The 24,095-nt window shown below is 35.5% G+C and overlaps 1 protein-coding gene across 2 annotated transcripts; it reads right to left on the bottom strand.

The window, feature by feature from the left end:
- Positions 1-3,725: 3,725 nt before the first annotated feature.
- On the bottom strand, positions 3,726-23,806 carry CPSF2 (cleavage and polyadenylation specific factor 2; the record flags this gene model as incomplete). 2 transcript variants are annotated; one of them, XM_079701150.1, is made up of 14 exons in its annotated part: positions 3,726-3,818; positions 4,220-4,354; positions 5,567-5,866; positions 6,990-7,215; positions 7,999-8,151; positions 9,998-10,198; positions 10,532-10,632; positions 17,550-17,840; positions 18,528-18,715; positions 19,255-19,370; positions 21,094-21,223; positions 22,237-22,342; positions 22,423-22,582; positions 23,658-23,806. In XM_079701150.1, the coding sequence occupies 14 exons, from the start codon at positions 23,804-23,806 to the stop codon at positions 3,726-3,728; spliced, it is 2,349 nt and encodes a 782-aa protein (XP_079557276.1). The 2 variants fall into 2 exon arrangements, with proteins under 2 accessions (XP_079557276.1, XP_079557277.1); XM_079701151.1 differs by lacking the exon at positions 7,999-8,151.
- Positions 23,807-24,095: the final 289 nt, after the last annotated feature.

Below are 24,095 nucleotides of genomic sequence, written 5' to 3'. Positions count from 1 at the left end.
ATAAAGTGAACGGACTCTATGAAGGCTAGGTTCCAATTCCAACTGTCTCTGACCAGCTATCTGACTCAAGCAAACCCCTTACCTCCCATAGGCCCATTCATTCAATACTAAAATAAGCGTGTTGAACTAGATGAATTCTATAGTCCCTCTTAGCCATAACATTCTAAGATTTTAAGCTCTAAATTTCAAGTACTTTTTTTTTCCTAATAAAAGTGAGTGGCCTTTTTACAGAAATTGATAAACTGATTCTAAAATTCATATGAAAATGCTAGGGAAACAGAACAGCCTAAACAATCTTGAAAGAGAAAGTTGGAGGATGTACACTTGCCAATTTCAAAATTTAATACATAGTTACAGTATTCAAAACAATACTGGCATAAGGATAGATGTATACATCCGTGAGATAGAATTGAGAATCCAAGAACAAAGTCATATACTCATGGGCAACTGATTTTCAACAAAGGTGGCAAGAAAATTTGATGAGGAAATAGTCTTTTCAACAAACGATGCTGGGGCTACTGGATATCTAAATGCAAAAGAATGAAATCAGACCCCTACCTCACATCATACATAAAAGTTAACTCACAATGGATCAAAGACTTAAATGTAAGAACTATATTAAACCATAAAGCTCTCAGGAAAAAAAATAGGTATAAATCTTTGTGATACGGGATGAAGCAATGGGTTTTTAAGATATGACACCAATAGCACAAGGGACCAAAGAATAAAACAGATAAATTAAGACTTCATCAAAATTAAAAACTTTTGTGTTTCAAAGGACACTATCAAGGTAGTGAAAAAACAAACAGAATGGGAAAAAATATTTGCAAATCATACATATGATAAGGATTTAGTATCCACAGTGTATAAAAAACTCTTTAACTCAACAATAAAAAGATAAATGACCCAATTTAAAAATAGGCAAAGGATCCGAACAGACATTTGTCCGAAGAAGATATACAAACAGCCAATAAGTACAGAAAAGAAGCTCAAAATCATCCATCATTAGAGAAATGCAAATCGAAACCACAATGAGATACTTCTTCACACACACTAAAATGGCTAAAATAAAAAAGATGGTGAGTAACCAGTGTTGCCGAGGATACAGGAATGTAAAATGGTGCAGTCACTTTGGAAAACAGTCTGGCAATTTCCCAAAAGGTTACACAGAGTTACCATATGATCCAGCAATTCTACTCTTAACGTATATGCCCCCCCAAATTGAAAACATATGCCCATACAAAAAACCTGTACACAAATGTTCATAACAGCATTATTCATAATAGCCAAAAAGTGGAAACAAACCAAATGTCTCTCAACTGATGAGTGGATAAACAAAATGCAGTATATCCATATGGAATATTATTCAGCCATAAAAAGAATACTGATACATGCTACAGCATCGATGAATCTTAAAAGTTATGCTAAGTGAAAGAAGTCAGACACAAAAGGCCACATACTGTATGATTCCATTTTTATGAACTGTCCAGAATAGGTAATCCATAGAGACAGAAGATAGATTAATGCTTGCCTGGGGCTGAGGAGAAGCGAGAATGGGGAGTGACTGCTAACGGGTACGGAGTTTCTTTTCGGGGTGATGAAGTGTTCTGGAATTAGATGGTGGTAATGGTTGCACAACTCTGTAAATATACTAAAAAAAAATAATAAATGTAACTTTAAAAGAGTGAACTTTAAAAGTATGTGAATCGTATCTCAATTTTTTTTAAAAGGCAAAGGCCCTCCTTAGAAAATTGATTTTCTCACTTCTGTTTCAGGCCACCTACTGGTTCATGAAAATACAGAAAGTTTGCAATGATACTTGACATTTATAATCCCACTGCCACAAATATTACAACAAAATTTCTTTTTAACCAAATTATAGATATCAGTTGATGGTCCATTGTATTTATTTTGCCTCTGAACAATGACGATCTGAAAGTGCCTCTGAGTTCATGATTTACCTCAGAGTCCTTTTTAAAATTTATATTTTTCTTAAGTAACTGAGACTAAACAAATGCCTTCATTTTTGAAATTTTAGTAATACTGTCATCTAGAAACAGGTAAAAATATTGCTCCTGCATTGACATTAGTTAGCACAGCCACCTTCAAGCAGTACTTTAAAATTTAATTCCTGTTCATAGGACAATAAAAATGCTAGGCAAGAGACAATTTTTCAATATCACTATTGCAATGTAATATGTATAACCAGATGCTTTAAGCCATGAAACAAATGCAGACTTTCTTTTCCCTGGAATATAAATAGGATTCTAGGCTTACTCTATTCAGTAGTAAGAGTTTAAGTGATTTTTTTTTCAAAGCTCTGCAAAGAAAACATACTCTTTATCTTCATCGTCTGTAACTTGTTTTCTGTGTCTGGTTTTCAGTACCAGAAGGCTGTAAACTTTGCATTAGCAATTTAACTCACAATAAAAGCTTTCTAAGCATTTGAAATAGAGTGAAATATTAATTCTTGTCTGATATCACTGGGTTGTATTATACATAGTGCCATATAAGTTAAACAAGAAATCTGACCCTTCTAAAAAATGCTTAAGTGTAAAGAGGAGGGTTTAAATAAGAAATAAACATCAAGGTCTGTAATGATTAAGCTACATTCTAAAAAAGCACCCACAGATTACAATAGGGTGGCATGACTTTCATTTTTAAGTTCAATGAGAACTGCATACACTGTTTTTACTCTTAAACACAAGCGGTTTATACTGTATCAGGGCTGGTAGCCCCAAGAAAGACATGAACATAGAATGGATGGCCTTATCCAACTTCAGTATTATTTCTGTAGTAATGTGTATAAAATCCAACCACTGCTTGGGCAAGCTTAGGAGAAAGCAAGCCTAAGAGATGAAGACCTTTATACCTTTTAATTATACTGCTACCTTATAAAAATGTGAGGTTCAACATTTGTTTCCCTAAAAGCAAAGCACAAAACAGTCTCCAGTACAGTAACCTAGCTGATAGTTAAGATGTGTTTAAAATGTATGCAGGACCTTTAAGACTAGAACACGTCAAGTTTTTCTGAATTATGTATATTCAAATGACGGTGTTATAATTCAAGCTGAACAACAACAACAACAAAATCTTGATAGAACAAGAAATGGGAGAAATAAAAACTGGTTTCTGAACCAAATGTGTACCATCTCACAGTAGAGTGAATCACTGGGAAACGTAGGCATGGAGTAGATAAGCTCCCTGTGATGAAAACTGCATACAGGAATTCAAAAGAATTACAGCACACACTCTGTTTTTTTGTTTTTTAAATACATAAGCTCAAAAAACTGTTTTATCAGGGTTTTTTTTATAGCGCATCTTTTTAAGATAAATTCTCATTTTTCATTCCAGAAAATGTAAGAAACAGTTTGCAAGAATTCATGCAAACATGTTTCTCTAAGGCCATGAACTGGTTTGCTAAGTTGCATTGTTTTATTCAAGTAACAAGCCCTTCTAGAATAAGGGGTCTCTAAAGGAAGCCAATCACCTTCAACTCCAGGGCCTGCACACCTGTAAGGATCTCTCACTCTGAAAGCCAAAAGGTAGCATGCTCATTTGAGCATTAGCAATATGGTTTCTATTTACATTTTTAAAAATCTAATGCATGTTAAGTTTTTCTGGCAGATTCTTTTTGTATGTTACAAAACAAAAAAGCAAAAGCTTATAGTAAGAATCCTTTTTTCTTAGAAAGGTCAAACAGATACTTCTTGACATCATGTCCTTTACACAATGGCATACTGTTCATATAAAAGGTCTCTTATCCTATAAAAATCTTGACAAAGGCAGCCTTCTAATCCAATGCGTCCAGTTTCCGTCTAGAAACCAAGTAAAAAAAATAAGTTATTTAGCAGACTTTCTATCCATTAATATGCAGACATAATAACCAAAATATATCAACTAGATTGCTCTATGATTGATTAGGAAATGGACTGCTCTGATTCACAGAATATGGATATAATATTCAAGTCATGAATTTTACATAGACACACAAATGTCACAGGATTCAAATAATAAAAATTTACAATAAAATTATATATCACGTCTTTGAGAGTCACTTTTAAAAGCCGTCAAGGTCATCACTATAAATGTGATGTCTTCACTATAAATTACTGATCTCCAGTTTGTAAAATTAATTCAATCCAAGAATTACAGAATTCAAAATAACTAAACATCAAGAGCATTTGTTCAATTCAGCCCTTCTTAAAAACACACTTACTCTACGGACTGCTACTTGATTGTTGCAAACGAGTACACCTCCTACGAACTCAGCTTGGATCCCCTCCCTTAAAAGAACTTGTTTGAAGTCCGACAGTCTTGGTTCATTCATAAAAACGGACTGATGTCCAGGAACCTTAGATAAGGTTAAAGGGGAAAGAAGAACTTCAAATAAAACACCAGACACACAGTTGTACTGAATAAAGTGAAATAACACATGATCTCTAAGATATTTCCTATTATCCCCTGAATTCCTTTGACACATCATTTCAAGATTATAAATCACACTCCAAGCAGTTAGTCTGAATTTTAGCTCATTATTTTACATTACAAAGCCCTTCAAATTTTCTGAATGTTTCACAATCAATTTTATTAGTCGTGCCTCATAATAACAGAAAGCCGTTTGATAATGTTATGCTCTTCACTCCCCCACTTGCCTAAGGGGGTCAACTAGAGTGCGAGTAGGCAGAACTGAACAAAAAATTCATTTTCCAGATCCCAGTCCTTTGTATACAGTTCAGAGGATAATTCTCCCCTGATCCCACTTCCACTTTCCTTCTTCCCTCACAGTGAATGTGTGGGTTTTAGAATCAGAAAGGCAAGCGGTTCAACCTAATGCCGCTGCTTTGAATATATTCTCTAGCCAGAGGGCATACGCTTTGAAGTTGCTTTGAAGAGTGCCAGCTTTAGCACAGAGAGAAGAAAGTTCCTAATTCCTCCCCACAATTTTGTTGTACTTGAAGGGAATCCAATGACAGAGGCTGTCTCTCCATTCTTTATTGCACAGAAGGGCCAAAGACATCACTTGACAGTCGTGTCAGACCCTCATAATATAGTTTTAATATTGCTGTAAGTTAATTACCTGAAAGCTCTGCCAGTTAACTAGCTATCTCTTGAGAACATGTAAATAAAATACTAGACTAAAACTATACCGATAGGAAATAAATGATTTCTAACTGTATCAAAACCAAAAGTGGTTAAGTTGAATCAATAACACACAAAAATGGAGTATGAGAGTACGACATTCTTAGAGAATTATAAATCTCCTGACCGGAAGCGGGTAGATGACCCTCACAATCATCAAAGTTAATATTTAAAAATCTATACTGAAAAACGAATCATGAAACAATTATGTATCTTATAAGAAGATCTGCTAAAGGTTTCCTTACAATCGTTATCATTCTCCAGCCATAGAGGACATATGCACGCACACTGAGACATATCTTGAGTAATTTTTTTAAAACTCCAAAATGAGCCTATATATGACATATTTTAAATGGTTAAAAACATTTTAAAAAACATTCAAAGGATGACAAATTAAAGGAGAGAAGCAGCACATTCTTTTTACCTCATGAGGTGGTAAGGGTTCCAAAGTAGGAATGATCTCACTTTCTTCACCTGTTTCTTTCTCATCATCTCCAAACAGACTTTTCATGGCCTTCTGCTGTGCTATAACGCTAGAATCTGAAGGAGCGTCCACTTGCATTTCTGAGTCTTCTCCGTCATCCTTTAGTTCTCCTTCTTCTAAAATAACTCCTGTGTCCACTTTGGAAACTCTCATGTCTAAGACACCATCTATCCAAGCTAATTCAGCATCTTTTGCCTTACAAAACTGAAGGGAGCTGACAAGTGAATCTTTTAATCTCACCTAGATATGATGCAAAGGGAAGGGAGAGAAATAAAGCCCAAAGGGTATAACTTAACAATTAAATATGATCTATTATCATTTTCTAACTCTAGTACTGTGTATTAAAATTTGAAAATCTTTCATTCATCTGATCTTCACTGTCACTGGTAATGACCTAATGGCCTGTAAAATCATAGGGCCCCTGTCTACTTTCTTAAGGTTCTTAACCTTGACTGTACATTGGGACCACACGGAAAGTTTTTTTTTTTTTTTTTTAACATTAATGCCAGGGTCCTACCTCCAGTGATTCTAATATAACTGGTGAGACTAAGGCCAGAACATTGAGCCCCTTGACTCCCCCAAAGCTCTCCAGATGTGTAGCCGGGGTGGAGAACCACTGATCAGTCTCATCCCCTAGGACCTGATGCTACTTCAGGAGTGCTGAATGGCTTAGGGTTTCCTCAATATACCATGCAGTTTCACACCTCCATATTCCTGGAACGCTGCTTCCTCTTGTTCTGCCCAGAATGACGCTGCTGCCTGGTGAATTCCAATCCATTTTTTCCAAACAAATATAGACATCACTCTTGCCTTACCTGATACCATCACCCACTACCAGATATGAGTTAATCAAGCCCTGCTCTGTGCCATTCCTGTTTTCTATACCTGTCTCCATTTTTTTCAATTAGGAATAGAACCTTAACATTTGTGAATTTTTAGAAAACTTCTGAATTCCTAAACACTCCCCATTCCCCTCACCTCTATACTTTCACAAATGTTGTTCCCTCTGCCTGGAACACTTTTTCTCCCTCTCTTTACCACTCTATATACCACCCTGACAACCCATCTAAATAGCCGTCGGGATTCAGCCTAGTTATCCCTTCCTCTGGGAAATTGTTTCTAAACCTCCCAAATTTGGGTTGGAATCTCCCTCTTTATACTCTCATAGCATCCTGTACTTCCTCCATCAGAGGTATAACAGTATGATAAATGCTATTTCCTTGTTACAAGCCCCACAGACTATAAAATCTCCTAGGACAAGGGACCACATTTGTTTCACTCACCACTGTATTCCTCATCTATCTGTCCTAATCTACAACAAAAAGTACTTATTTCTATGTGGCTCAAATGCCAGCATACTTACCTGGTAGATATGAGTTTCACTAGTGGCATCGACTGTTTCATGTAGCTTTGGCATGTACACTTTAATATCTTTCCCACCAAACCCACGGCAGCACTCTGCAAGATCCTGACTGGCCTCTGGTGGTCCATGGACAATGATCAACTGTCGTGGTTTCATCTGATTGATGATTTTTTTAATGGAATCCCCATCAGAGCGTCCTTCATAGTCTATGTAAGTAACCCTGGCTCTGTAATTAGATGATTATTCAAGCTTACTTTTCTGGTAAGTTAATTCTAAAATTAGGTTTTTAATGGCTTTTATCATCAGGAAAGAAATGTATCAATATATAGAATGAGGATTTGAGGAATACACGTGTTATACTGTTAGTATGTATTATTGAGCTCTTAGCCATACCCAAGAATGTATACTAGATGATACCACTAGACAAAAAGCCACTTTGCTCTGATAACTTTAAAAAATATATTCCAAAATGACCATTTACTGGTGTTAACTGCACTAAATAGGGAAAAAAAGGTTCACAATTTTTTAAGGCACAGTGGTTATTTTTAAGGCACAGTGGTTATTTTTAAGACACAGTGGTATTTTTAAGACACAGTGGTATTTTTAAGACACTGCTATTTTTAAGATGTTAATGCACTCGCAGAGATGTTTGAGTCAAGGAGTTTATTTTATTAAACAAGCGTTTAGAAAAATTAAACTTGGAATTATACAAGCTCACCTGCTACTAGACTTACTAGAAAGACCAGAAAGAATGTTTTTTCACATACATGTACAATTTAAAGTTTAACCCCCTCCTCACCACCAATTCATTTTGGCATTCAAATATCATTAATGAAGGGAAAAAAAAAAAACACCATACTTCACAAGAAGAAAAAAATTAAATTTTAAAGGCACAAACTTACTAGAGGATATTCAGAAATCTCACTTTTGAAACAATGTAAATTATGTGATTCAAGCGCTTGAAATTTTACCTCGTAATCTATGCTCAAAATGCAACAAGAGCACTTACTTTATTTCTATAGATTCTGTCGTAGAAATACACTTAGTAGGAACATCAGATAAATCCTGATCCATGGGTTCATCTCCATTTGTCAGGCCAGACTCTAATTTGCTTTTTTCTTCTTCAGTAGCTTGAAGTTCTGGCACTAAGAAATCCTCTGGTCTAAATAAAGAGTCTCTAATTAGAAGTAGCAACAAGCAAGCCGATATTATTTAATACATAGAACTAATTAGTAGATGGCATAATTTTTAGACTCCTCACATATATCAAGATTCAAATACACATTTGATCCAAAGTCAGTGCAACTTCACAATATCAATTATCAGATGACTGCATATATTACGTTCTTCATGACCATCAAGGAGTACACTTTAAAACACACCACGTGGGTGAGTGAAAAGGCCCTACCTAGACACGTCATTAGAAGACCTTAGTGGCTATCATAAGTATTCTTGCAACCCGGCCCTGCATTTGTTTCAGTAATTCTTTTTCTCAATGTCTGTGGTTTCTCTTGTCAATTTCCAATCCTTATAAATCTCAGATCTCCTTTGGTTTCCTTAAGACACCCACATTATTCCTTCCCTGCCCGATGAAAGCAGATGACTCTCCATTTTTGCACATTACAGAGAAACCTGAGATACAAAATCGTTAGCTCCCTCAAAAGCCTTCATCTTTATTTCAACAAACTACTAGCACAACTATTTTCCAATATCAGAGAGAGTTCTACATTAAAATTAAAAAGCAAACTTTTTTTAATGTTCTCTCTAATCTCTGTATTTATCTTGCCCTACCCCCAACTCCCCTCCCACTCCTGAGAATCCAGGCCTCTGTCACCCAACATCTAGATTGCTGCAGGAGCCCAATATCTCCAACTGTCATCCACATAACAACTGTAGTAGCAACCACTTAAAGTGCATTTACTATGAGTCAGGTTCTATGCTAAGTGCCTTAAAAAGCATAACCTCATTGTATTCTTACCCCCATTTTTCAGATAAGAAAACTGAAGCTAAAGAGCACTGCCCATCTGATAAACAGATTGGCCATTAATTAAGGGAAATGGTAAGCAAACTCACCAATATGGTTTAGATTGTTAGTTTTTCTCCCTACTATTTTAGAGGGCCAAGTAAACCGTAGAATTTTCCTAATTAAATTCAAGGATGACCTAAGACCATATGCTCAAGATATTTACAAAGAAAGTAAAAGAGAGGGAACTAACTGTGTTGCGGTGGCAAGGGAGAGACAAGGAAGTTTTCCAGTGGTTTGTGAGGTCAGATTCAGCAGCCTGAAAGCTTGGGATGGGAAGGTACAACCAGGCTGAAGGAAGAACATGGGTAAAGGCATGACATGAAAAAGCTGAGCAGGGGGAAACTGAGAGAAGGCTGGAACCACCAGAGTGGAGAACACACACTGCTGTAAGAGAAATATAGAGAAATATAATAGAAAAGTAGGGAGAAACCAAATTGTGAAAGATAGCGTGCATTATGCTAAACGGCGGTTGACATTTACTGATCTTTATTCAGGATAGTAGTGTGGTTAGAATGTGTGATTTCAGTTGTTTTTCTAATAGTGGGTATAGATTTGGTAGATTTTCTATGGTTCCACTCACACTATCTCCTATTCCTCTTGTAACTTAAACATGTGTGCAACACTACTTGAGACATAACCCATTTCCCAAACTTAACATAACCTTAGCCATCAAAATTCTTCCTACCATACGTCTTTCTCCAATGCACATCCTTTACCTCTTTTTAAGTGGGGAGGGCGTGAAAGAGTCTTGATCATTGTTTTAAACATTTCACATACCTAAGTAATAAAACTACCAGTTTTCCTTTATTATTAACTCTCTATATGTTCCTCAACCTTTCTGTTTTTACATTTCAAACTACAAGCTGAGATACTCAGAAACTAAGTACATGATGACCAGAAAGACCAAATTCTTTGAGCTAAAATGACAATACAGTTACTACCTCCAATCTGTAAGAAAGAAAAACTTGTTTTGCTCACATACTTGATAATTTCTCCATATTCATCCCATTTAATTCTTTCTTCTGGGGCAGGAAACATAGGATAAGACTTTTTAGCCTGTTTGAAGAAACTTCCTTTACGACTACCTTCACCTTTCATCATCAGGTCATGCTTAGTCTTATGAGCTGATGGCTGGTCAATATCTTCCTCAACATCACTCTCATCACTGGAATCTATGTCTGCCCTAAGGGAGTTTGGGAAAAGATAAAGGTCATAAAGTCCCCAAAAGACTTTTAATTTTTATAAAATTATTAATAAATTAACATTCACTATTAATTCAGTGATACTGATAATATTATTGGATTGATATTTTGTGAAATATAGCATTAACTGCCAGTTAATAAATACATATTAACATTAGCACTGAAAGGATTTAGTATTCTAGCACCACTGGAAAGATGTAATAAATGTAATAAAGTCAAAAGAAAATTTAAATATTTTCAATTAAACGTTTTTGTCTAGAAATAAGTTATCAAATTACTTACATAAACTTCTAATCTGTCTGAAAACAACTTACTCTTTTGACTGTTCAAGTTTTTTAGCAGCTTCTTTCTTTAGTTTCTCTTTTTCCAAGTATTCTTCAAGTTCTTTCCCTTCAAGTTTCACACGTTTCCTCAACTACAGAAAAAGAGCAGATGAAAGGAAATATCAATATTAGGGGGTTAAGGCAGTGGGGTGTGAGATACGTCACATCTCTAAATTGATTCATCATCTTTAAACTAAATTTTCCTCTGAAATTATTTAAGTTTCCATTATGTGCAATTACAGATCCTATTTAGATTAGTACTAAAATTGAGCTGTCACATTGCCAGGATGGGTTTACTTTAAATCAAACTGGCTAAAAATCACCAATCAGGCAAAGAAAATACAGAGAAGTATTTTTATAATTTGGTGTAGGTGAGACCTACACATGATATAAAACCCAAAAGAAAACGTGAATAAATATGGTGACGGGGAAAAAAAAAATTCTGACATTTTAAATCTCAAGAAATTTAAAGAAACTGAGAAAATTATTTGCAGCACTATTTGACTATCAAGTTACTCTGTCCTAGGAGCTCTTCCAAATCAGTTAAGAAAAAGATCAAAAAAGGACAAAATGATATACAAGCAATTTATAAAATAAGAAAAATAACTAATAGCCAAAAAAAGATATATAACTTTTCTAATGATTTATGAAAAATTTTTAAATGTAATACCATCTTTTAATTTATGAAATTGGCAATGCTAATTACTAATGGGGAAAGGGTACTTTCATCCGCTCTGGGAAAATTAGTGCAACTATGATAGAAGGCAGTTTGTCAACATCTAAAACTAAAAATGTGCTTGTCGTTTAACACAGCATTTCTACTTCTAGGAATTTATCCTACTGAAATGATCACACAAACATGAAGAAAAAAAGTACATGGCAGCAATGTTTGTAATAGTAAAAAACTGGACATAACTTTAAAATCCATCAACATGGAATGATTAAATCAGTAGTTCCCAAACTTTTTGATCTCTTTTAGACTCTTAAAAATTACTGAGGGCTTCCCTGGTGGCGCAGTGGTTGAGAATCTGCCTGCCAATGCAGGGGACACGGGTTCAAGCCCTGGTCCGGGAAGATCCCACATGCCGCAGAGCAACTAGGCCCGTGAGCCACAACTACTGAGCCTGCGCGTCTGGAGTCTGTGCTCCGCAACAAGAAAGGCCCCGATAGTGAGAGGCCCCCGCCTGCCGCAACTACAGAAAGCCGTCGTACAGAAACGAAGACCCAACACAGCCATAAATAAATAAATAAATAATAATTTTTAAAAAGTGTTAAAAAAAATTACTGAGAACCTCAAAGAATTTTTGGGTTTTGTGGGTTATATTTATTAATATTCACCATATCAGAAATTAAAACAGAGATTTAAAAAATATTTATCTTTTCATTAAAAAGTAATAAAACCATTCATTACATGTTAACATTAACATCATTTTTTACAAAAGATAATTATATTTTCCAAAGCAAAAAAAATTAGTAAGATGTATGGCATTATTTTACATTTCTGCAAGTCTCTTTAATATCTAGCTCAATAGAAGACAGCTGGATTCTCACATCTGCTTCTGCATTCAATCTCTTGCAATATATTGTTTTGGTTAAAGTATATGAAGAAAATCCAGCCTCACAAAGATGAATAGTTGGAAAAAATTTTTAAATAGCCTTTTCATGAATATTCTTCTTTGATATTACATTAAAACTCAGAAAGTGGTAGTTTCTTAAAGGTTAGTTGTAATGTGGAATCTGTAACCATACCGATAACTTTTGTACTGTTACTAAAATTTACTGATTTATCTTACACTTTGACTGGATCTTTTATTTGTACATTATTTTGCAACTTCATGCATTAGTTATTTGGAAAATACTAGTTCACTAAGTTACACAGATCTTACAAATATTGACAATATTTTTAAAAATTACATTTGCAAATATCACCACCAATCTCATCAGAAAAGTCTTTTAAGTTGTCAGTCTCAGCGACGGGCGGAAGTTTTCCAAAATTCTAATTTTCACTTGAAAGTTTCAATTTTATCAGATTGAGGCAAGAAATGCTGTCAATTGTTTTCCTTAGATCCACAAGCTCAATTATTTATTTTTGGGAAAATATTTGCCAAATAGCCAAGTCTGAATAACTATGTCATTACTTCAAGTAAAACCAGTGTTTCAGGAAAAAAAAAAGTGGCTAGTTTAACTCAACAACTCAAACAATTACACAAGTGGTTTTCTTCAGGACAAACATCATATTTCAGTATGCAACACAAGTGCTTTTGTATATTTCACATCTTGGCACTCAGATTATTAAAAAAAATTTTACTAAAAGGATTTAATTAAGTTAATAACTTTTACTGCTTCATCAAGGACATTCTTAAGTGAAACTGACTTTTTTGAACTACAAGTGTGTGGTAATGAAAAATGCAGTGATTAATACAGTTTGCTGCCACTGCAACTACAGTGGTAGTGTGTGGTAATGAAAAATGCAGTGATTAATACAGTTTGCTGCCACTGCCCTGATTTATGCTAAGGCACCAGCACTTTACCCACCATTGCTTTCACTCATCAATATAAATGCAGACACAGTAAAAGGCAAATAACATCTTAATATTATCATGAAAAACAGTCTGTGGACTCCATAAAAGTATCTCAGGTAGTCCCCAGGGGTCCTTACACCATACTTTTGGGAAACACTGGATTAAATAATCAAAGTACGTACACATAATGTATTACTAAAGAATTATTAAAAAGAATTCATTCACTTATTCAAAAACATTTGAAAGTTTATTAATACCAAGTATTAAATAAAGTAAATCTGTATCTACTTTCACTGTTCAAAAATATGTGGATGATTTGGCCCCATTTCTTTCTTTCTTTCTTTCTTTCTTTATTTTTGCAGTACGTGGGCCTCTCACTGTTGTGGCCTCTCCCGTTGCGGAGCACAGGCTCCGGAGGCGCAGGCTCAGCGGCCATGGCTCACGGGCCCAGTCGCTCCGCGGCATGTGGGATCTTCCCGGACCGGGGCACGAACCCACGTCCCCTGCATCGGCAGGCGGACTCTCAACCACTGCGCCACCAGGGAAGCCCGCATTTCTTTTTTTAAAAAAATCATATAGATATTTGTATGTGAACAGAAAAAAAAAAATCTAGAACATATATGCTTCAAAAATGTCAAGTCATGACAACTAAATGCAATGTGTAATTCTGGATGGGATTCCGAACAAAAAAGGAAAGGGTTGGGCTTCCCTGGTGGCACAGTGGTTGAGCGTCTGCCTGCCGATGCAGGGGACACGGGTTCGTGCCCCGGTCCGGGAAGATCCCACATGCCGCAGAGCAGCTAGGCCCGTGACCCATGGTCGCTGAGCCCGCGCGTCCGGAGCCTGTGCTCCGCAAAGGGAGAGGCCGCGACAGTGAGAGGCCCGCATACCGCAAAAAAAAAAAAAAAAAAAGGAAACGGTAATTATAAAGGACATTGTTGGAGCATTCACCAAAAGTCAAGTGGAGTCAGTGGATGAAATGGTATCATATCGGTGCTTATTTCCTTATTTCAATGGATGTATTATACAACAGTTTTGCAGGAGAGTCCTTGTTTCTAGGTAATACACACTGCTGTGTTTAGAGGTAATGATGGAATATCTGCAGCTTACTTACAAAAAAATATCTAATATTGTGTCTATATGTATAAAAAGAAGTCATAAGGCAAATCCAGTAAAATGCTGACAATTGGGAAATCTGGGTATGCTATTTTTTATAACTTTTCTGTTAATGTTGAAATTATTTTAAAATAAAAAGCAACAACAAAAAAATTAAACCAAAATCAAGTGTTTCTACTATATAGGATGAAAGAGTGATTTACATGTTACACCTGGCATCCCACATTTGCTTACTTGGAAATAAGTTCAATTTAGAAAAGTGTCATTATTTTCCTGTAGTACACACTCTCAGCAATTTACACAGATCTCTACCTTAACCACAAATAAACTTTGACAGAACATCTACCTCATGATTTAGTTTATGCCTGTTGCTATAATAAATTTTACTCTCCATCTTATTTTTCATTTAAGGTATCTAAAGTTAATGGCTATATTCAGAAACACATTTCTAGAATAATCAACCCTAAGATGTTTTTCCCCCTAGTCCTTCACTGTATTACCTCCAAGTAATTCCTTTTTCCTAATCAAATTTACTCCAATTCATTAATCCTTATTCATTTACTGTTTTTGCTCTTCTTAAATGAGTAAGATTTGACTCTAGAGTGATAAATGTAGATGAAAAAATACCATACATAGTAAACTCTTATCTAACATGATAAGAAATCTGGCTTATTGCCTATTCACCTATTTGGTCATTCATGAATTCAACCAACACATTTATTGAGGACCGTCAATGTACCAAGCACTGTTCTGGGTGCTAGGGATATAAAAAAACAAGATCCCTTTCTCATGGAACTTGTATTCTAGTTGGCAGTAGGAAAAGGAAGACAACAAACAAAGGAAAATATCAGATAGTAATGCGAGCTAGGAAAAATAAAGTAATGTGATGGGTTGGCAACTAACTGAGTAGTAGACTGGTAGTCAGAGAAGCCCTACCTGAGGAGGTGACCTTTAAACTGAGACTTGAATGACAAGGAGTGACCAAGTGCAAAGCTGGGAAGGAACATCAGAGGCAGGAGACCCTGATGCAGTGAAGCAGTGTAGAGCATAAAGAAAATAGAATGAGATATGGTCAGAAAAGTGGGTGGAGATCAGATCAGTGGGATCTTGAAAGCCCAGGTAAGGAGTGTGAATTTTATTCAAAGAGTAGAAGGAAGCTACCTGAGGCTTTAAGCAAGGGAATGATATGAAATGATGAATTTTTAAAAGATGCCTTTAGGAGTTGTTCAATGGGTATAGAACTTTTTGCAAGATGAAAAGTTCTAGAGATCTATTGTACACCAATGTTCATGTAGTTAACACTGCTGTGCTGGACCCTTAAAAATGGTTCAGATGGTAAATTTAATGTTATGTGGTTTTACCACAATAAAATGAGAGACAGAGTGAAAGGGAAAGATATGTCTTTGGCCGCTATGAGAAGAAAGGATTAAGGGAGTATGAAAGTAAAAACAGCAAAACCAATTAGAAAACCACTGCACAGTCCAGGCAACACCACTTAGCATGGGCTAGGACGATTGGGAGTGGAGATGGAGAAAAGTAGACAGATTTAGGATATATCTGGAGGTTGAGTCAATAGGACTTGCTGCTGGATTGGATATGGGTAGTGAGAGAAAAGTAAGGAACTGAAAATAAATTTTAATAATCTGCGCATTAGAAGCCTGGATAGTGGTTACCCTTGGAAGGATAGGGAGGATCAGAAAGGGGGCATCTGGGGTACTGGTAATAGTCTGTTTCTTGGTCTGGGTATAAGCTAGACAGGTGTGTTCAATTTGTGAAAATTCATCACGCTGTACACTTACAATATGCAAACTTTTCAGTATATATTACATTTCAATGAACATTTTTAAAATTTCTGTATTTGGGGCTTGAATAAATATGTGGAAAGCACTGCTAGTCCATGACATGAGGAAGACTCAGAGAAGAACAAGTTTGGGAATAGAGGAGGAATAGTAAAAATTATTTTGGATGTCACCAAGTAGAGGGAAAAGGTGATAGATAATGGAGAGAAAAAGAATAACTACAGAAGAAATACCCCTAACAAGGTGAGAGGGCAAAGAACCCTAGACACATGGGGATTCCCTGGTGGCGCAGTGGTTGGGAGTCCACCTGCCAATGCACAGGACACGGGTTCGAGCCCTGGTCTGGGAGGATCCCACATGCCGCAGAGCAACCATGCCCGCGTGCCACAACTACCAAGCCTGCGCTCTAGAGCCCGTGAACCACAACTACTGAGCCCACACGCCACAACTGCTGAAGCCCGCGCGCCTAGAGCCCGTGCCCCGCAAGAGAGAAGCCACCGCAATGAGAAGCCCATGCACCGCAACGAAGAGTAGCCCCCGCTCACCGCAACTAGAGAAAGCCTGTGTGCAGCAATGAAGACCCAACACAGCCAGAAGATGGAACAATGATGATTAGCAGAAGTGGTGAGGTTCATGAAAAGTCCCAATGGGACCAAAGAACTGTTGGCATGAGAGTACTAGAGAAAGTCAGCTATGAGACCAGAGTGGGATGCTTGAGGGAGAGATCTGGAGATCATAATGAGGTTAAAGGTATGACCATGGGAGTGGACAGCATGATTATGGGAAGGGATGGCTGAGGTGGAGTGGAGGAAAGGATCATTAAGAAATAAGGTGTCAAGGAACTGAGAGGGCCAAGAAACTGGATAAATCATATATATGGATGCTAAAGTCATCAAGAATAGAGTCCTGAGTATGAGCGGACTGGAAGACTGTGAACCAGGGTCTAAAGTCACCGATGAACAACAGAGAATGACCAAGAGATCAGTGTCTGAAACAAGGAGGGGTCAGTGTATTTTCAAGTCTGATGGCATGAACTACAGAGGGAAGAGAATGGCTTGAAAGCTGCAACGCAGAACAAGGATACCTACCCCGCCCAAAGTACACGAAGCATGAAAGAGAAGGCTACAGGAAAAAGAAATCATTAGGAAATAGCCAGATTTCAATTACAGGAAGGATGTGAAAGGAATTTTTCAAAGAGTGAATAAGAATACAGCACATATGTATACTCTCTGGGTATGGTTCCAGAGGATACCATGGAAGGGTTCAATACTGAGAGTTTCCAATTAAGGAGCTCTGAAATGTGTGCTATTAAAGCCTCCCTACTGTTAGATAAAAATCCTGAAACAACTTCAAGTTTTATTTTGGGTCACTGTTATAAACATCTTGTATAATGTACCCCCCAAACAATTTTAAGATAAGGTTCATGGACTTCCATGGCAGTCCAGTGGTTAAGACTCCGTGCTTCCACTGCAAGGGGCATGGGTTCAATCCCTGGTCAGGGAACTAAGATTTCACACGCCACACAGTGCAGCCAAAAGAGAAAAAAGATAAAGTTCACATACAAGCACTTACCTCTATTTCTGTAATTTTTTCAGAAGGATTATCAATTAGGAAACGTGCTAAAGTCCCAGGAGTAGTTCTGTAAGTTAGAATGATCGAGTTTTTAGGGTCCTGGCACCACTGAATAAAGAGATCTCTTGAAAATCCACATTCCAGGTCGGGCTGGCTGGCAAGTACCACTTTAGGGCTAGGTACTCGAGCCAAGTCAGAAAGACCATGACAGAGAGAGAGATGACGAAACTGAAATGGATTATTTCTTTTGTCTTCAAAACATCTCATCAATTTATCACTCATCCATTCTACCTAATATGGAGGGAAAAGGTGACAATAATTAGAAAATACTGTATTATAACCTCAATGTATCTTACAATAGTCAAAGAGTTCAAGTTCCATCTTGTTTAAAGTCTTTTTTCCACCAATGGTTGCTTATATTTGTACCATGTTAATAAGCAGCTTGTCTGTTTCTATCCCCCATCAGGTCTTCCCAGACCACTGTTCATCCCTAGAAATCTAATTTTGCATTATGTTTCAGTTGTAAGTCACCTTAAATCCTATTCAGAAGGCGGTATATAAGTTCTAAATGAATATCTTACCCCGGACATTGCTACTTCAAGAGAAAGAGCTTATCCAAAAGGAAGAGAAAAACAGACTCTAACAATTATATCCTATGAAGTAGGTTCTATTTTTGCCGTCATTTTACAGAATGTGATACTAAGCATTAGAGAACCAAGCTGCCCAATCTGTAAAATGGGGACAAAAACAGAACCTACTTCATAGGATATATAAGGATTAAATGAAAATAATACACAAAGTGTACAGAACAGTAAGTGGTTGATTTTTAGTTTTTATCATCATCATCATCATTACCAACATTATTATCATCAACCCCAAGAGAAAAAGAAAATCCAAAGAGCAATTAACACATTGTTTTCCATAAGCCCAATCTCTGTAGCAAACATCTTTATTACAAATGGTAACATGAAAACGAACCTGGGACTTAGAAAACTCCACCACATTATAACTGACATTATTTAGGAGTGCCAATGAGTAAACACCCAATCCTGCATCTTTAGTTCTCCAAATTTGATCAAGGAGTTGAGCAAGTTCCAAAACTCTGCCTGCAGTGTCCACTGCTATTAACACATTTCCATCACCTCGAAGTGTTTCCAGGACATTTGCTAGAAAACAAGAATGTAAAATCCTTATAGAACATAACAATACTTTGCTATAAAATTAAAGATAACTTTATCTCCATGTTTTTACTATAAAGACTATAGTTTATAAGAATGCCATTAACTCTCAATTTTTTTTCCATTGAAAAATTATAAATTGGTGGTTTCCAACCCTTTCACCCACAGTACACATAGAAAATGACATTTGTATAGTATACTGGGAAAATTGGGTGAATAGGGCAAATGCAATCAGCCTTGGGTTTCCAGGTCACTCTGGTCTTACCTGCCTACCTCAATGAACTTCATTATAAAACATAATTCCCATATTTATGCACACACATTTATAGTTTAGATTAGTTAAATTCAAACCAATTAAAGCATCTTTCTGTAAAAATACTGATATGGTCACATAATATTTTTTCAAAAATACTAGAGTTAGCCAATCTCATATGACAAGAAAAATGTCAAACAGAACAGAATAAACAGTAATTCATACTACCATGCACTTCCACAGCTCTGTACAAAGGACAGTACGCAATACATACTCAGAAGTTGCTCGTCTCTTTGTTTTCTCCTGGGCTGCACATACGTAGCATTAAATGAATCTGTGATAAGTAGAGAGGGTCTGCTTAGCATTTCCAGGGAACATCCATTTAAGTGGCTATAACAAAGTTGAAGAAGAGGAATACTTTACATCATTTCAAATAAACAATAGCTCTTCTTACCTTAAAAATAACTTCTTTTATAAGGTTTTTTCCCTTTCTAACTATAAAAGTATACATGTTCCTTGATATGAAAATCTGGTAAATTCAAAAAAAGAAAATTAAGCTCTTCCAGAGTACCATCACTCAAAAGATAATCGATATAATATTTTGGGGTATATCTTCTAAGTACATAAATTTTTCTATGCGTATATAGGTATATGTGTTTCACAAAGGTGATATCCCATGTATATGATTATATACTCAGTTCTATATCCTAGTTTTCTCCCATGACATTAAAATCATTTTCTAAATCTGATTTTTAATAATTATAAAAGCTTTCTGTTGTGTTTGTACAATATTTATTTGGTCATTTCCCTTTATTGATGTTTAGTTTACTTTTTTTGCCATTATAAATAATCTGTCAAAGAAAACTTTTGCAAAAAGCTTCAATTGCATTTCTAGTTGTTTCTTTAGGACACATTCCTAGAAATGTATTTACTAGAATATATGATATTGCTAAATGGCTTTCCAGAAAGGTTTAACCTTTTTCAGAAAGCTCTCCCTTTTCCAGAAAGGGTCAACCAGAAAGAATGACCAACTCACTAAATATTTCCCAGAAGAATACTACCATTTAAAAACAATTTTAACAGTATTTAATTTAAAAAATCATTATCATTTAAATTTTTTCTTTTTTGACTTTATAACTTTTGTCCATTTTGCAACTGGTATCTTTTTGATTGATTAATACCTGGTCTTATAAATAAGTCTTTGCTCAACTTGAGGTAAATATTTTCCCTCGTTCATAGGTCTTTAATTTAGTTTGTTTCAGACATTTTAAACCTGTATGTAATCAAATCTAGCAGTCTTCCTTTGCAACTTGGTCCACTGCCTCTCTGCTTACAAAGTCTTTTCCAAATCAAGAGATCAGACTCACCAATACTGTTTCATTTTCTATTTAATTCTAATCCAACTGAAATTTATTTCATTATGCGGTAAAAAAAAGAACCACAAACCAAGTTTTTTCCCAAAATGTTTGAATACCATTTACTCCAATACCCATCTTTCCTCATTAACCTGTGATTACAAGAGCCTAAAATTCAACTTATTAGTCTTAAATATTTCTTAATAAGATACAAAAGATCTTGAGGATACTGTAATCTAATATAGAATAGCTATGTACTTGATGTACAGAAATTACAAAAGAAGCCAAAACAATTTTATAGAAATGCTATAAGTACAAAATGAAGTTTTAAAATTAAACTACTGTGTCCCCTTTTAAAGGGAGTCTGACTTTAAATATAGTTATGTTAGATGTTATTAATGACTTTATCAAAAACAAAAAAACCAAAAAAACCCCACCTGCAAAGTTCCTCTAAATAGCAGGTCAAGAATATATAAAATATAATTTGTTGTACAAAAATTAATCTCCTTTGCAACATCTCCAGAGAGATATCTGTTTTATAGAGTGGATATTTGCATGTAAATTTCAAAACAATGTCTTTTATCTCATATCAAACTTTTTCCCTTACAATGCAAATAACTCGGAAGACATTCACTGTTTGGTGTTTTTAAATTGCTCTAGATTTCTAGTTAAAAAAATAACTTTGTTTCTAATTTTCCCTCCAAAGAATGAAATAATACGCATTGCATTTCCATTAGCTTTTGTCTTGATATACCTACATCTCCCTCTTGTGGTTGAAGTCAACTGCATAAACAATTTCTTCTTCTCCATCTTTGACTATCTTCCATATTGTTCCACCTATCATATGACCAGCTGGCAGAGGTGTGATAGACAAGCCATGTCCTTTACCTATGTCAGCAAGATAATGACAGTACTCAGATTTCTTTTTACAACCCTAAAGAAAGTTTATTTATTTTTAGCTATTTTTAAATAGGTAACATATGCAATGATACAAAATTCAAAAGTAAAAAGGCATACAGTGAAATGCAAGTCTCACCCGCCTGTCCCCCAGCTACCCCATACCTTCATGCAGGCACTCTTGTCATTTTATTATATATTCTTGCACATATATTTGTGCTGATAAATAGAAGGCTAGAGATTGCCATTACTATTTAATAACTTAGCATGAACTAATAAATTTTAATATTTCTATTGTGCACATAATTATCAAGTGTTTCCATCTTCGCTAACCTCTAAATTGACAATTCTTATCTCATTATGGTAAAGAATGTATCGTATAGAAAACAAGTACAAGCAAAACTGTTAAGACCATTGTTACTTCCTGGCTAATCTGCAGAGTCCATTTTGTGCCATTTTTTTATACTTATGGGTTCAAATTTATGAAAATGTTTTAATATAATTCTCTCTATAGATGAAAAATGTATACTTAATATATGACTTCCTAACCTAATTAAATGACAATTTTCTTTTAATGTTCAATTCTAGAATTCAGGCATGTTCTACTCTGTGCTGCCATAGAACTTCATTTACTTCAATCACTACATTTAGTCATCTGAGCTACTCAACCTACATCTGATCTGCTGTCCTCAACTTAACTGCGAGCTCTTAGGAAGACAATCTGGCCACACTTACCTTTGTGCACTATATACAGTAAACACTAAATAAGTGTTTCCCAAATTAAATGTGAAAAGGCCTGAGCTGTTACATTTTGTTAGAATATAGTCTGGAATATTTTAAAATTCAAATGACTTCGGGAAATTTCACAGTTCCCTATGAAAAAATGCTAATTTTTTATTCTTCAGACAATAGTGCCTATAATTTTTTATGACAAATTCCCCTTGTACTTTTCAGTAGTTTAAACCCCATTAGTCCAATTATTTACTACTGGAAACATGTTTTACCTTTCAAATTCACAATCTGAGAGAATTTTAACTGTTGTATTTTATCAAAGGCTGCATCCACATCATCTAGTGTAAAGAGGGTAAAATCTTCTGTATTGTGTCGGGACTAAAAGAACAACACAAATAAAAGGTTAAAAATGCTCACTGCAGGAGTGTTAAAAAAATTTTTTTAATTGCTTAAATTACCTGATAAAGATCATACATGAACATCTGCCCCATTTTATAAACAGGAATGGTTGCATAGATAGCACAGTTCAGACCCAACTTTCCGACAGCATACGGAAGGGCGCCAAGATGGAGAGGATCGGGGTGAGACAACAGTACTGCGTCAATCTGGTGAACGTGCCTAGAACACAATCAAAATGACTATTTCTCAGTCTTGTTCCCAAGGGTAATGGCAGGATACTCAAAATTAATTTGCCAGTTCTGATTCCTCTCAGTACTCTGAATCGAAGACTATGCTGGGGTAAAAGAGAAAAACTAAGAGCTAAAATTATGTTACCTATGAATTTCAATTATTACTACCCCTGTCCTACATAGAGATCAAAACTATGGTATAAGTTGCACATAAATATATAGTGTCTAGACACATGTTTTTAAAAAAGGAAAAAGAAAGGGAAACAGTAGACACCACACATAGGCTGATTTCAAGTGGCTATCTTGAATACTATTCATTTAAGTTCAAGAACTCAGCTTAGAATTTAAGAAATTGTTAAGGAAAGGATATTTAAAAGGCCACATATTTATTATGGATTTTTGTCTCAGCTTTTTAGCATGGTGACTGACAGTATATTCATGATAGTAAAACTTCAATTAGTCAATGAATAATATGTTCTCATCAACAAAAAAATAAGAAAAAAATTTTTTGCTACAAGTTCTAAGTGTTTTAAATGTTTAAGTCCTGGTTCCTTCCATAATTAGTACAATACTGCTAACGTAACTAAATTTTTCTTTGATGGATTAGTATCCCTTTGTATCTCATGGTCTTTATTCTAAGCACCAGTTCTCAAACTGAATCAAAAGATAACAGGAATTGCATCAAAAGGTAATAGAAAATAAGCTAATGTGATTTGACTGAAGAACTTTTACAAGGAAGGTTTTTCCTCTCTTCAAATTCTTATACACTTAATCTTACTCTTTTTCTAAAATTAGGGTGCCAAAATTTCTACTGAGTTCCATCGGGCAAGTAACAATTAACTTAATATTTTGCTGAATTTCAATAAACACAGCTTGAGTCAATCAAAACTACGCACACAAAAAAACAGTCAGTATTTGGCTCTTCGGCATAAGTAAAACTAAATATTTTACTATCAACTAAATTAGAGCAAAAAAGCAAATACTGTGTAACATCAAAATGGTATAACAGCATAAAAAAGAGAAGTTGATTTACTAAAAGGGTGGAAATATTAACAGTAACTTACTTCCTCAGGGAATCTATAATATCCATAGAAAAGTGCTCATCCCAGCCACAGTCCAATAAAAATCTAAACTCATCGACTTGGAGAAGATAGCAAAGAGCAGACTCTTCCTGGACCCCAGAAAGGGTAGTTAATTTGATAATAGATGTCATTTTTTTCGGTCCAATAACAACAATCCAAAAGGTTCTTTCAATAGAAATAAAAACATAGTTAAACATAAAAGTCATTTTAAAGACCTATTTCCATCATTGCTAAGCGTAAAGGTACGAACATAATCTTACACACTCCTGTTTACAAAGAGTCCTTCGGTGGCTCCCCAGTGTGGTTTAATGAAAAGTAGTAGATTTTGGAATCAGACAGACGCGTATTTGAATCTACTCCTGTGTGGTTCTGGGCAAGTTAATTAACTTTTCCTCACTTATGTATCCTAGTCTATAAATG

Source organism: Hyperoodon ampullatus, assembly GCF_949752795.1.
Source record: "Hyperoodon ampullatus genome assembly, chromosome: 3".
NCBI lineage: Eukaryota > Metazoa > Chordata > Mammalia > Artiodactyla > Ziphiidae > Hyperoodon > Hyperoodon ampullatus.
Note: the sequence above shows the minus strand (reverse complement) of the source record. Positions and strands in the feature narration are given on the sequence as shown.